The sequence below is a fragment of the Lycorma delicatula genome, chromosome 9 (genome assembly GCF_047948215.1).
Source record: "Lycorma delicatula isolate Av1 chromosome 9, ASM4794821v1, whole genome shotgun sequence".
NCBI classification, from domain to species: Eukaryota; Metazoa; Arthropoda; class Insecta; order Hemiptera; family Fulgoridae; genus Lycorma; species Lycorma delicatula.
This window is the reverse complement of record NC_134463.1, coordinates 11,946,859-11,962,195: the sequence shown is the minus strand read 5'-3', so window position 1 is coordinate 11,962,195 and position 15,337 is coordinate 11,946,859. Positions and strand designations below refer to the sequence as shown.

Sequence of the window (15,337 nt, the reverse complement as noted above, 5' to 3'; positions counted from 1 at the left end):
ACTAATGTATTTCTCATATACTATCAATGTAATAAAAAAGTTGCCATAAAATAGCCTTATATGATGAATAGTAGTGTAAAGTTAACAAAAGATTAACACTTTTAATACTGTCAGAAAAATAAAAATCTACTGGTTGACTAATTGTTTTCCTATTTTTTTTTTTAATGAAGGGATACTTAAATTTAAATAAAAACCCATTTTTATTGTTGGTTTTAATTTTTTTCTATTTTTTTTAAATTTATTTTAATGGACTGCGATGGTTGTCCGTACTCACTGGTATTCGTAACTTAGCTGATGACTGGTGGATGGCTATTGTAGTCTATGTTAACCCATTTCTTCACAATGTTTCGTGAACACAATAGCTAATAAACAATTTTTTTTCACAATTTTAAAACTATTTTTTAGTGTTATACCTGACTGGAGATTATATATTGATGTTTAAATAAAAATGTAAATTATAATATTGATTATAATATTGATTTCGGGTTGTTCAATGTGCAAATGTCATCAGCCTGAAAGTGCTCAATATATGTATGTTTCTGATGTCAATGATACTGGCTCAGATAGCGAAGAATTTTGCATTTTGGAATACAATCTCTTTAACCCTACATGAGGTATCCTAAAACAAATAAAAATACTTATTTATAAATGAATAACCATTGAAAAGTATTATTTTTCATGTTATAGAATAAGTTATTGTACTCTCAGCAATTGTGAAATAGATTTGACATAAATTTTTGTATTTCTGCACATCTTTGAACATAGTAAATAACATTATCATATAGCGTAAGTAATAAATACTATCACAATAATGAACCGGGTACTTATGAATCAGGTATATAAAAAAATATTTGAAAATATGATAACGTGTAATTAGAAGTAAGCTATAAAAAATTGGCTGATGTGGATTTGTTTTGAGATTTAAAAGGTTTATTGCTGCATATATATATATATATATATATATATATTTGCAATAAATTATATATATATTTATGCAAATAATAATAATAAATCAACAAATTCTTTGAAATTTAAAGTATTGAAACAGTGTTTTTTCTGAAAAATGATAATAGTTAAAACAAACTGAAAAAAATTATATTTAAAAAGAAAAAAGTAAGGTAATACAGTACAAGAAAAATCAAGAGTAGAACAATTCAGTGTAGCAATATAGTCTGATTTTTAAATATAAAATTGTGGTAAAATTAATATTAAGACAAGAAATTATATTAGAAACTAATACAGAAATATTGAGGAGAATAAATACTACATATTGTCAAAAAAGAAAATTATAATAATTGACTTACGTGATAAGTTAATTTATATTTAATCTTGTCATATCTTGAAATTAAATTAAATTAAAATATTCATGAGTAGTTTTCACTACAATAAAAAAAAACACATTTGAAATTTAAAATTGAAAAACACACAAAAATTGAAAAACAAATTTGTTTGTTTTTCACACACAGGCAAAAAGTTTGTAAAGAAGACATGGTAAAACTGTAGTGGCCTACGTGTAAAGAAACCTTACTGAATGGCTGTGAATGCCAACCTTGTAAAAATGACGGCAAGCGAACAAAAACAATTACAATATGTTCATTAAAAGGACAACAAGGAAGTCCACAGTCACCCAATAAGGCCAATGCGGACAACGATGGTAGTCAACAGCACGTGATGTGTTAAATAAATAATTAAAAATAATAAATATCTGATTGGAAATAACGGAATGAAAAAAATTGTGTTTACTTGGCCTTCTCATGGAAGGTTAGTACTGTACAGAAAGAGAAGAATTCCATTATTTGTATAAAAATAAATGACTTAATTTTATACTTTAATATATTAAGTATTCTTTTTATATTTTTTCAGTGGTATTATATAACTCATATCATTTCAATATTGCATATTTATATAACAGTCTCTCAAGAAGAGTTCTCTTCCTCCAGAGGTGCTTCAGTGCTCACCTAAATAGTCAGTCCAATGGTGTTGTTATTCAACTTAGGTATCAAATCACTCATATAATAATAATAATAATAATAATTTAAGAAAAAATCTTATGAAGTTGATTAACATTGGCAGTGCTTGGAAATGTTATTATAGAGTTATCATTATAAACTCATTCTACACTATTTGATTGTATTACAGATTCCATAAGAATTAATTTACCAAATGTAGATTCCAATTTTATTTAATGATAATGTTTGTTATAATTATTTCATTTTGCATATCTTTTACTAGTAGACATTTTTTTTTCTCTTTGTTTCAGTCCTACTTTGTATATTGGTGAACATCGCCATGGTTTATATGCATTACCTTCTCTTGTTGGTGGTGAAACTGCTATGTTATCATTAACAAAAGAATCAAGGCATTTATTATTGGAAGGTCCTTCATCTGATATAAATGATACTAACGAAATTGTTTTATTACTGGGTTAGTAATTTTGGTATTATTATTGATATAGAAAATTTGATTTACATTTCTTATATCTTTTAATAAACTCTAAAGAATAATTGAAAACAAAACATTGTAAAATAAAGCCATCATGTTTACTTGAAAAGTAATTTTATTTTAATACTGTAATAATTATATTAGTTTCTGCTTATTAACACTAAGGGAAATTATCATTATTGCTACATCTCTATGTACTTAAATCTACTTACTTAAGACTGATAATTGAAAATATATTCTTTAATAGTTGAATGACCTATACTTACAAGTTTTCAGTTTTCTATAATTTTTAAAGGAACCCACAGCTAAAATCTGAGAAATATTTCTGTGTAATACTTTCAATTTATTTGTTTTAGTTCTTTTTCTAAGAAATATTTTGTAAAAATACATCCTCACTGATCTACTTTTAAAAAAATTTCTAAAAAGTTTTTGTTAAAGGGAATGGTGCTCACTTTTGAATTTTCAAACCCATTTTAATTATTAAAGTTATTTAAAATTGTGAATCATAAATACTAAGAGATATCAAATAGTTAACCAATAGCATCCATATAAAATCTAAAAATATGTTTTATGGAGATTTTGTGTAATTTTATAGGATTTAATGTACAACATATTAATATTTTTTATGATTAAAGTCTAGGAAATTAAAAAAAAAATTAAGTTAATTCAAAGCTATAATTTTATTCAGGTTTAACATAAGTTGCCTTGCTAGTCAGAAGTTTCTTTAAAATTGGTTTAGCAATCTTGCATGCAGGTAAAACTAATATTAAAGAAATTGGCTAATGTACCTCAGTTTTATGTGAAAACCGCCATGAAAAATTGTATTCTCTACAATTTACAAACAATTTTGTTTTAATAATGCACTGACAATATATTGCAAGTTAATTTATTATTTATGAGTTTGTATCTGTGGCTATTATTGTTTGTAGCTTGTGTTTGTTTTATATAACATAATTTTTTTCAGCTGTCTTAATTGTTATTCAGCCATTCAGTACTTTTTCGAAATTAAGTTGAACTGTAATTAAAATGTAGTGAGAGTTCCTTAAGCCATTTACTGCCATGAATGTTTATATAAAGTGTAATTCAGCAGGATCTTACTTGACATTAATTACAACAGTTCGTTTCAAATACCTTCATATTACAATAATTTATTCTGAACACAATAATCATCATTATCATTGTTAATATTACATCTGTCCATAAAATTTTTGTTTTTAAAATAGAAATATTCCCTACTGACTTGGGAAATCCCTGACGGGGAGTCTTATTCTTTAAGACTTTGGGGGTTGGCATTCCCTCAGACCTAGTGTCTGCAGCTTGTCTTCCTACTACATACAGAGCTGCAGAACACTTTACACTGTACACATACACTACACCAATTACAACTTATACATTTACACAACAACATCCTACACTGTTTTTTATTACAGTTATATTTAATGGTGTTGTGACATCTTAAGAAACACAACCATAACTCAAGGTGGAAACTATCGTGCTGATGGGTGAATGGCTCAATGTAATGAGTCTTGAACGATGTTGTCTGAGCACCTGGACAAACCCACTTGTATTTAGCTCTAGCCTCTTATATTTCCCTGGTATTCATGAGACCAAAAGTAGTATTCCATAGATAAACCCTATGATGGTTGGTGGTCCACATGAAAAAACCACCAATTGTGAAAAGACCTCGATCAGCTTTGTCTGATGACGATAATTGTCCCCAGGTAAATAATAATTTAAATGGGGACAAATCGCACCTGCAATACGCAAATTTCAGATTCGTAGTTAATCTGTGAAATCTGTGTAATCTGTGAAATAATCAGAAATCTCTTATAAGGACTCACCATTTCTGATCAGTAAGGTAGTAACTGGTTCAAGTGGTTCCCCCAAGAACGTAAGAAAACTGAGAGATAGATTGATACTAATATAGACTTTCAGAAATGAGCAAAGTCAATCGCTCTTACGTTGTCTAACCAATATGGGCAGTTTTAAGTGCACTGTGTTATAAAACTTTGAATACTAGCCTAGGAGTAATTTTTTGCCAGGTTCTTCTTGAGATGGTTGTTATTGAAATTGTCAAAGAGCTTCGTTCGCAAGGTGTTATAGAGGTAAAGAGGATAATGAAACGTAAGAGTGGAATGGAAGAACCTATTCCCTCCCTTATTTTAATGTTCAGACTTCAGACACCACTGGAGAAAACTAAAGTAGGATACCTGAGGGTTAGAGTATGACCATTCATCCCTAATCCATGGCGATGTTTCTAATGTCTTAGGTATGGCCATACCACAACTTGCTCAAGGCTCCTTTTATGCAAAAAAGCAAAAAGCCACAAAGATACTGACTGTCAGGAGGAAGAAAAATGTATTAAAAGTGGAGGATTGCACAGAGACTATCTCTCTACTCACTCGAGTGGTTGTCCAACATTTAAAGAAGAAAAAACAATTCTCAAAGTTTGTACCAAGTAGAAACTATCATTCCAGCCACACGAAAAGAATACAAAAGGACACTGAACTCCTGGAACCTAATTAAACCAGACGTCTCTTTTGCTGATGCTACATCAAGCCAAGCCATTGAAAATGCAGGTAATAAACAGTTTGGAACCTGCAGTAAATTAAACAGTTTGTTCAGATTTTGTCTGATCAAGTTGCCTTGCTCACAGAAACTATTTCAGAGTTAAATAAGAATACAGACAAGAAAAAGGTATTATTAGTGGAAAGACCAACAGTGGTTTACTGAAAACCACTTTAATTGTTATACTTGCCAAATAAAATCCTCACTGCACAACCTATGCAGCAAACTTCTAAGATCCCTTTAAAGAGCTCTATAAAAAAAATCAACACCTGGTACAGTATCTCTGGCTTCCCAATCGTCACCATCATCTCAAGTTATCTTTGAGCATATGGTAGGGGATGAAGTGCCCAAAGAAGCCAAGCACTTCGTAAAAGTTATAAACACTAGAAAGAAAAACTGGATAATATTTGACAAATATTCTGCACATAGTGTTATTTGAAACAGAAAATCAGAATCACCTATAAATTATATTTATATATCTGTAATTCTATATCTATATATACCTACAGTTACTTCCATCTATGAATATTATCCAGTGGAACATTAGAGATCTTTGTTCCTGATTGAAGATGTTAGGGTATTGATATGTGGACAAGAATCTTTAGTAAAGTGCTGCCAGGAAATGCACTTATACAACAAGATGCAGTAACTGTCAGAGGCTATTTCTGTAAGAGATACTACTGTCTCATAGATAGTAGAGGTAGTAGTAGATAATAGAGAAAGGAGTTGCTGTCTTCATGCAGGACAGGATATCAGCTACAGGATACCACTAGCTACTCACATTCCTGCAGTTGCCGTAGAGATCTCTGTTCCATTCAAATTACACATCAGCATGCAATCTTTACCTCTCACCGAACTTTGAGTTTGATGAACTAGATATACAAAATATCGTTGTCCAAATACGATCTCCATCATTAATAGGAGGAGACTTCAATGCCCACCATATTTCATGGGACCCAACAATCTGTTTCCCTCAAGGAAATATAGTCAGAATAAGACAGGACTTGAACCTCTGTCTAATGAATGATGGATCATACACGTTTATGTTGTCATCAACTGGTACTTTGTCCAACATTGACCGCCCCTTACCAAGTTTAATCCATCATGTTAATTGGTCTGTTTGTGATGACTTTCACAGCAGTGACCATAAACCAATTATCATTGCTTTTGGTGTTGACCATGTGGTGAACAAAAGACCTTGTCGATGGATTGCTGAAAGAGCAAATTGGAAAAGTTACAATATGATATCACAGTATGATGATAATGCTGATGCCCTACATCAGCTTACTTCATTTACCTCCCTAGTACTCGAGAATGCTAGTAGATTCATTCTACAAACATCAGGAAATCTAAGGCATCCCTCCATTCTCCAGTGGAATGATGATTGCCAAAACACAATTAAGAGAGGACGGCAGGCACTGTGTAAATTTAACTGTAGACCTACAAGAGAACATCTAAATTTATACTGTAAAGCTAGAGTGAAATGCCATTCTATGTTTTAGACACTAGAGAAAGTCATGGTGAAATTACATAGGTATCAACTCATGTCTGCTGTGGAGAAAACTTTGTGCAGTTTGTGGATCCCACAGTTTATCCTTGGCCTCATTCATGAAGGGGAACTCCCTACGTCATCTTCTGTGGTCACAACTAAAATTGCTGATTTTTTTTTGTTCAATGTCCCTAACTTCATCATATACTCATACTAATGAATTTCAGAGATACAGGGTGTCCCATATAAAATGCAACCCAACCGTATATTGGTAGGTATTGAAATAATAAAAAGGCATGTGTAAATGTAAATGTAATTTTTATTATTACCATCCATTACCTTACATTTAGAGTAAATGTTGGAAATGGCCGCCATCTTCTTGAATACAAGCTTCAATTCTTTTTACAGCGTTTCTTGCAACTTTTTTCAAAGTTTGTGGCTGGATATTTAATACAGCTTGTTCAATATTGACTTTCAATTGTTCGTGGTTTGTTGCTGTAGGCTTTTTCTTTGAGGTAATCCCATACAAAAAAATCCGCCACAGTCAAATCTGGAGATCTAGGTGGCCACAAGCCTCGACCGATAACACGATTACCAAAGAATTCCTCAACGAAATCAGAAGTTGAACCTGCGTAGTGCGATATCGCACTGTCATGTTGTAGCCAGCAGTGTCTGTCTTCCTCTTCCAAGAGTGCAATGAACTGAAATAAAATATCCTGATATTGTTCTGCATTAATGGTGTACTTGAAAAAAATAGGACTGATTATTTTCTTCTGCGATATCACGCACGACACGCCCAACTTCTGCGGGTGTAATAGTTTTTGTGATAAAGGTGGGGATTTTCAGCACTCCAAATTCTACTGTTTTGGCTGTTTACGTAGCCATTCAAATGAAACCATGCTTCATCTGTGAAAAATAATGAATCCATAACATTAATTCCCTCACGCAGAAATCGACGGAACCATTGACAATATTGTAGCCGTTTTTCTTTGTCAGGCTCAAGAAGTCGATGAACCGTTTGAATGCGATAAGGTCGTAATTGTAATTGTTTGGTCACCCGATGAACAGTTGATTTAGACAAATTAATTTCAGCAGACAAACGTCTGATCGATTTATTTGGCGAGGCGAGTAAATCGGTTTTTGATTTCAGCGACTGTATCTGTATTCAACACTGACACAGATCTTTTATGTTCCTTGTTATTAACAGAACCAGTCTCTCTAAAAATTTTGCAACTAACCTTAATACTGATGTTTTGTTAGGAGCTGGTTTATCTGGGTACTTATGGCGAAACAAATCTTGCACTGCAACCACTGATTTCGTACTGAAGTACGACTCGACAATGAAAACACGTTCATCTAGCGAAAACACCATCTTGTCTCTAGCAATACACTGAACGTTATGATTGCATTGTTGTTACTATCGGTAGTGTTCTACTGCGTCGCCGCGATGTTCAGATGTTGGACGAGTCCATTTCAGTAACGAGTAGGGGAGTAAGCTTGACTTTTGAAATTTCATGGATGAGTGATTGATGGGCTGCGTTTTATATGGGACACTCTGTATAAGATACAGGTGGAAATAATACCATTAAAAATTGGTGATTTGGTGGGCGAGTTAAATGCTCCCTTTACTTTTAGTGAGTTGTCACATGCAATATCTCCTACATGATCTAATATGTGTGTGAAATATTGTCTTTGTGAATACAATGCATTTTTCCTCAGAAATTCTTTTTAATTATATTAGTTGACTTTATATAGAGGAATTTAATTGTTAATTTCAGTTAGGAAACAAGAAAAGTCGGTTTACATGAGGCCAAGATAACATTAACTATGCTGTTTAATTAACTGCTCTTTCCCTTTTCTTTATCTTGCATCCTCTCTTTCTTATTTGAGTTTCATGGGAAATGTATCAGCAACATCCTAGGATAACAACTCTGCCCAGTGGGGGTCTATTCAAGGACTGTGTTTCTTGCATGAGGATTGGAGAAAAAGCATAACTGACTGATACTTAGATAAATTCAGATAAATAGTATTTAGATAAATTCAGGCTTTCTACTTAATCTCTAATCTGTTTAATTTTGTGTGAGTGTACACACACGCATGCGTGTACATATATAATATGTGTATGTATATATATATATATATATATATATATATATATATATATATATATATATATATATATAAAAATGTAAAAAATGTTAAATTTATGTAAACTGTTGTGTATTTTGAGTTCTCTCATTCTTTGATGAGCTGGAGTTTATCATTTAAAGTATAAAAAAAAAATGCTTCTTTCATTTTGTCGTTAGGTTTATACATGTAAAAATATATTAATTTTTCCTAGGTGATGTATTTTTATAGAGTATTTTTTCTGTAATTTACAGGTCATTATCAAGTTCCTGACTATAGTGCAACACGATTGCAAATAGCGGGTCGATCAGATAAAATAATTCCACCAAGTTTAACTCAGTTAAATGGTACAAAAGGGCCGCAACGTGTAGTACAAGATTATGGTAACACTGTTACTGAACAGAATCCAGTTACTGTAACACGTTGGGCTGACAGTCTTGAAAATAAAGCACTAACTGCTGCTGTGCTTGGTCTTATCATAAGTGTTGCAGCTATGTTTCTTTACTTTCGTGCACAGGTAAATTTTTTATAATTGTCTTCTTTAAGTTTTATTAGTTAGTTCTTAACTATTATTATCAGGCATATTAATGATAAATATTTATACAAATTATATATTATGCAGTAATGATGATGCTCATGCGGTGGATATCATTCAATATCTGTCTATATAGTTAGTTAAAGCATTTACACATTTCTGGTCTATCTTTATGCAAATAGAATCATACCTGCTGATACATGTAGTTCTTACAGTTTCTATTCCAACAATGAATAATATTTCATACATAGAAAGAACTCAACAATGAATAGTTTTTTATACCTAGAAAGAACTCTCATCCCAAGCATTTACTTATGTTTTGGTGTTTTATTACTAATAACTAATGTAGTGGTCATTGTTTTGACCCTCTATTTATTTTTTAAAGTTTGTTTTAAAAGATTAACCTTTCATTATTTTATGGTAATTTTAACTGTAAAAATTAGGTGATTGTAGTAGAGTGGAGACCAGGTACTCTTTTGTTTTAGAGCTTTGCCTTCATTGAAAACCCTCTTTTCTGAGATAAAAAATAATATTTCTTGACTTTGTAACTGGAATTTCTGTTTCTGCCTTGAGTAAATATTTTTTAACTTATCACAATATATGCTTTTAGTTTTTCTTTCTAAATAAAAAAGATAGTGTTTTCTTGAAAATTCTGCTTTCATTCATCCTTAAATTGTAGCCTAAAAATTCCATTTCCTCTCATGGATTTCTGTAAATTTCTGGTTTACCACTTTGTGAGGCTAGATTGATGGATATTAAGTGGTTTGTCTTTTTTAGGATCAAATATTTTCTGTACAAATGTTTTTTCTATTTTTTAAAAAGATCAGTAGACTATCAAAAGATTAGTTGTTGGTCAAACATTCTGCAGCATTCAACATCTTAGATAAACTATCATATACAAATACTTTAATTTTGCATTTATAAAGATAAACTTTTTGTTACATATTTTATGATACACATTAAGCTAATTCCATTTTGTTTTCCCCATATCTTAGGGTTGTTTTTTCTTGTCTATTCCACTTGCAGTTTTTCTGAGATACTTACATTGTTTTTCATTTCAATTTTTCCGTATTTGAATTTTAAAAAAGTTGTGAAATTTTTTATATGTCATATATTGTGTTTTATAAAAAGATATTTGTATGCCTGTTCTTTTAGTTATTTCTGTACTTTGTTTATTTTTTTTTGCTGATATTTTGGAATGACAAGATAACCAAATCTTCCTTGAAGGCAAGAAGTCAATAATTATATTCTACATCAATTTTGAAGGGAGTCTTGTTCTGCTCTTCAATTTTTTCTAAGATGCAATTGAAAAGTATTGGTTAAGAGTATATCACCCTGTCTTACTCTGTTTTTAGGAGAAAGGATTAGAAATTTTGTGTTAAAATTAATTTTAGAATTGTGTTTGTAGTGTTTTGTTGATTATTTCTGTTTTTGTCATTCATGCTTAATTCTTTTAATAGTTGTTTTTACTTATTGGCTTGTAGTTGTTTTTGTTTATTTTGTTGCCTTTCTTTGTGGAGAGAATGAATCAAAGCTGATCTCCATTCATCTGGAAAATTTTCTGTTTCCCATACTTTTTCGAAAAAATTTTCAAAATAAATAATAATGAAATAATTTCTCTAAATACTTTACAAAAGCCCAGAGTTCTGTTTTTTATTACACATTAATTTCCAAATTTCATTTTTAAAACATCATGATTTAATTTTAATTTCTAAAACATTGCCTCTGAGCTTTTGCAGCCTTTTAATTTGAATGTAAATGCTTAATAGAAGTATCATGTGTTGTTCTTTTTTAAAGCTTTTTTGTTTAGTTGTTATTTCTTTAAATATCAACTTATTTTCCTTAAGTTTTTGGTTGTTTTCTTTCTTTGTTGTTTGAAATTCTCCAAATTGTTCAGATTTGTAGTAGTTCTATTTTTTCCAGATCTCATATCTTTTGAGAAAGCTTCTTTTGCAGCTTTTGTTCTACTTTTTATGGCTAAGAGGATTGATGTTTTCTGCTGTTTCTTTGAGATATTTCTGATCAGTAGGGTAATTCAACATTTTAATTTCTTGATGGTATTTTTCTTTAATTTTGATTTATATGTTGCTTCTTTACTATTTAGGATAAACTTTACTTTTATTCTCATTAAGTAATGATCCAAATCTTCATTCATTAGTTGTTGGTCTTAGGCTTAAACAATTATTATTTCTTTGTAATTTTTATGAAAAAAAATACATTGGTTATTTTAAATTCTGCAAGTTTTATATTTGGATTTTTTGCCTTTTCTTGTTTATGATGTCTATTTGGATATAATTTTAGTTTATAACTTTCACAGAATCTAATTAATTTTTAATTGTTCTTTGTGGACTGGAAATTTTCTAGTTTTAGAAAATGTTTCTTTTTACCTTCTTCATACTTGACTGTTGAAATATCCTAGCAGAATTTTTATGTATCTGAATTTATTAAATGTGCAATTTGACTGCAATTAAATGATGAGCAGAAGTGATACAGAAATATAAAAATTGCCAAAAAATCGTCATTTAGCAAGTACAATATCAGCCAAACAATTTATTTTTTGTCTTTCTTGTAGTTTTTAAATTAACTGATTGTTAAGTTATACAAAATTAATTCATTATAATCATATTTTACTACCAGTATCGTTGTATTCTTTTACTGTTAGGTATTTTAAATTTCTTTCCTTTAAGAAAATAAAATGTTTGTAAACCTTTTTTCTATAATAATCAATAAATAGATTTTGTGTTCATCATTCCACCTTTTTTACCTAATACACTCTTCTTTAGGCTTCTTCTGTAAGGTTTGAATTAGGCATTAATGCTTAAAAATACATTGTACATGCTCTTCAACATAGTATTACATACAGTTTTTGTTATCACCCGTCGTCTATCATCAAATTTATTAGCTCACATGAAATTTAAAATTTCATTAATTATTCATTAAATTATTCTATGAATAATTTTTTAATGTGCAGAATTCTGTAAAATTATTTGAATTGTGTTTTTTTTTAATCAGGTACGAGAATTTCAACAATTATCTCAGCATAGTTCTAGAGGTAGTAACCATGGATCACAGTACAGTGATAATTCATTTACTGAACAACCTGAAGTATTACCTGATGGTACTGTACGTGTTGGTAAAATAACATTCCATATGAAAAATGTTCTTGGTAAAGGATGTGAAGGCACTTTTGTTTTCAGGTTATTTTAAATTTATTGTTACAGATTTTTATTTTTAATTTTAATTTTATTTACATTCTAAATTAATTTTTAATTTATTTATTTAAAATTATTTTATTCTATATCGTGCATGACAGAAAGAGGCACTATATATTTTTTTGTTTTTAAAACGATTTATTGAAAGAAATACTGGAATATAGTTATAAAAATTATATCAGAAAATCTGTAAAAATTGATTTGTATATAGACTGTTACGATTAAGGTAAGGCTTATCAAAATAAGGCTTACTTCTTAGTTATTTTTTTAACATAAATGTAATATTTTGTTCAGTGTGATAGTTTTCTCAAAATACCCTTTGCAAAAAATTTGTTTGCATTTTTGTTTGTTTTCACTTTGCATTTTTTGATGAGATAAAGATCATTTCCATTAAAGATGTTTCTTCAGTTTTTCTAACTTATAGAAATTAGAATGTGTGATCAAGAATGTAGAGCCTGGTCAAAAATTTCCTCAAACTATCCTTGTAATAGTTTTAACTAATGAATCATTAAATAGTTTATAAATGGTATAATTTTATGAAATTTAAATTCAAGCTCTTGAATTGTTGGCTTTACTAAGTATCAGCCTCGTTTTAGTAGCATTTTGCATTTGAAAGTTAAATCAGATAAAATTGAGTTTTTTGTTTATATACAACAATTTAATATTAATTATAATAAAAATATACATTTTTAAATTGCATTAAAAAATTAAAACTAAAAAGATGGTCTATGAATCAAAAGGTGCTGCTCTTAAGTTGTATTCATATTTTTATTTATTCGATTCATTTATTACTGATATTGTTATTCAGTAAAATTGATTAGGTGGTATAGAAATTATTTAACACATCTGTTACAGTATTTCTTTTTAATGCATGTAATTTTCACACATTGCAGGTCCTCATTGTCTGGTATTCTTGTTTCTATTAGCGTGTTACAAGACACTACTCTTGTAAGATTGCAGCTCATCTAATGCAATCTGTCAGACATTGATTGAATTCTTTGTGAATTTAATATTTAAATCGTATGGTACCCATCACTTAATATCAGAATTTAATCTTTAGAATTACTCGGTATAAAATAAATGAGGGAGATAGACAAAAAATACCTGCTGCACAGAACGGAATTAAGGATTAGGAAGTCTCACAATAAATGCTCTTACAGGATATACATAATCGAACTGCATCTGACATGTTAAAATATGTTTTATATTGTTATTTATATATATATATATATATATATATATATATATATATTGTATAAATGTAGTGAGTTGATTTGATTCTCTATTTTATTTAGAGGAGAGTTTGATGGTCGTGCAGTAGCTGTTAAAAGATTATTGCCTGAATGTTTCACTGTAGCAGATAGAGAAGTCTGTTTACTTCGTGAATCTGATATGCATGCAAATGTTGTTAGATATTTTTGTACTGAACAAGATAAACAGTTCCGTTACATTGCACTTGAACTTTGTGCTGCAACGTTACAGGTATTTATTGTATTATTATTATTATTATTATTAAACCAAATACCGTCATATTTTGCTTAATTATAGTAGATGTTCATTAAAAAAGATTTTTTTTTTTTGCTTTTAAACAATGTATAATATGAGTTGTTTAAACTATATATATAACTAAAGAAAAAAATTACATTTTTTTTTTTGTACTTTCCTAATTTTAGTATTTTAGAACAATTGAATTTTGATTTAGCGTGGTTGAGAATGAAGTAAAGTTACTTTACTTAATTTTCTAACTTGTACAATGAATTTAGCTTGCAAAGTATATAAAATCAATCTGTGTTTATGAGTTAATTATTTATAAGCATATTTTATAAATTTTTTTCACAGAAAGTTTAAAAAAGTATATACTTTTTAATATTAAGTTATCCATTTTGTGTTTTATCATTTATTTATATTGTATATATCATTTATTTTCTTGAATCAATTATCCTTTATGGTGAAACTAATATGTATTACTCTTATTCAGTTGTGTGTGAATATTCGTTATAAGAATTAACTTAAATAAAATATAATTTTGCATTCAGTTAAATAAGCATATTTTTTTAGGACTATGTGGAAAAGAACATTTATGCAGATGCTATATCTGAATCAGATGTTCTTCATCAAGCTACCTCTGGTTTAGAACATCTTCATTCACTTAATATTGGTAAGAATTTATTGTTTGTACTTTTCATTTTTTAGACATATTTTTTATTGTTAGAGATTTACAATAATATAAAATGTAGAATTTTATTATTCTATTTGAAGATATATCTTAAGAAAGAAAAATAAGGTATTCTGAAATAATCTAATTACTTATGCAATAATAACAATAGAAGTAATAAGTAATAAACCTTTTTCGTTATTAAAAAAAAACCCTATTATTTTATATAAGGCAGGCTACCATGCTTGGTCATATCAATATATTTGGTACAAGAGAAAATGTTGATGTAATATTCTGTCCAATAGCACCACTGGACAAATCATAGAACTGAACTTTGTTGTTTTGTTATACTTGTACTGTAATAAATTAAATGAGGTTTTAGCATTAATCTGATAAAAATGATTCATTGTAAAATTTTCTTTGTTTCAAAATTTCTACATGCTAAACATTTGTATCGCTATAAAAATGATTGTAAAGTTGTAAGGAGAGACTTGTTAGCAAACAATAGTGCATTAATCTGTTGTTCTTTCATAAATTTCTTTATGATAAAGATTTTATTATTCTTCTGTTAGAATAATAACTCTAATATTGTTGTAATAAACTTCAGGAACATTCATGCAAATCAGTTTTATTTGGCCTCCTAATTGAAAGATTGCCTACTGGTCAACGCCTTCAACAATGTTTTAAAAACGTTTATCATATTTTATGCATTGCCAATCAATGCAAATGTTCAGTAATTTTTTTAAATATTTTTCATGTCTTTCTGTGTCGTGTCTACTCATTTTACTCTTTTCAGATGGGTGATGTAG

At 29.3% G+C, this 15,337-nt stretch overlaps 1 protein-coding gene across 1 annotated transcript in view; it reads left to right on the top strand.

Moving 5' to 3' along the window:
* LOC142330341 (serine/threonine-protein kinase/endoribonuclease IRE1-like) overlaps positions 1-15,337 on the top strand; it is a 102,137-nt gene that overhangs the window by 67,641 nt on the left and 19,159 nt on the right. The window contains exons 8-12 of the mRNA XM_075375572.1: positions 2,261-2,424; positions 8,881-9,143; positions 12,174-12,358; positions 13,669-13,855; positions 14,432-14,531. Coding sequence (XP_075231687.1) covers positions 2,261-2,424; positions 8,881-9,143; positions 12,174-12,358; positions 13,669-13,855; positions 14,432-14,531 — 899 coding nt within the window. The remainder of the gene's footprint in view (positions 1-2,260; positions 2,425-8,880; positions 9,144-12,173; positions 12,359-13,668; positions 13,856-14,431; positions 14,532-15,337) is intronic.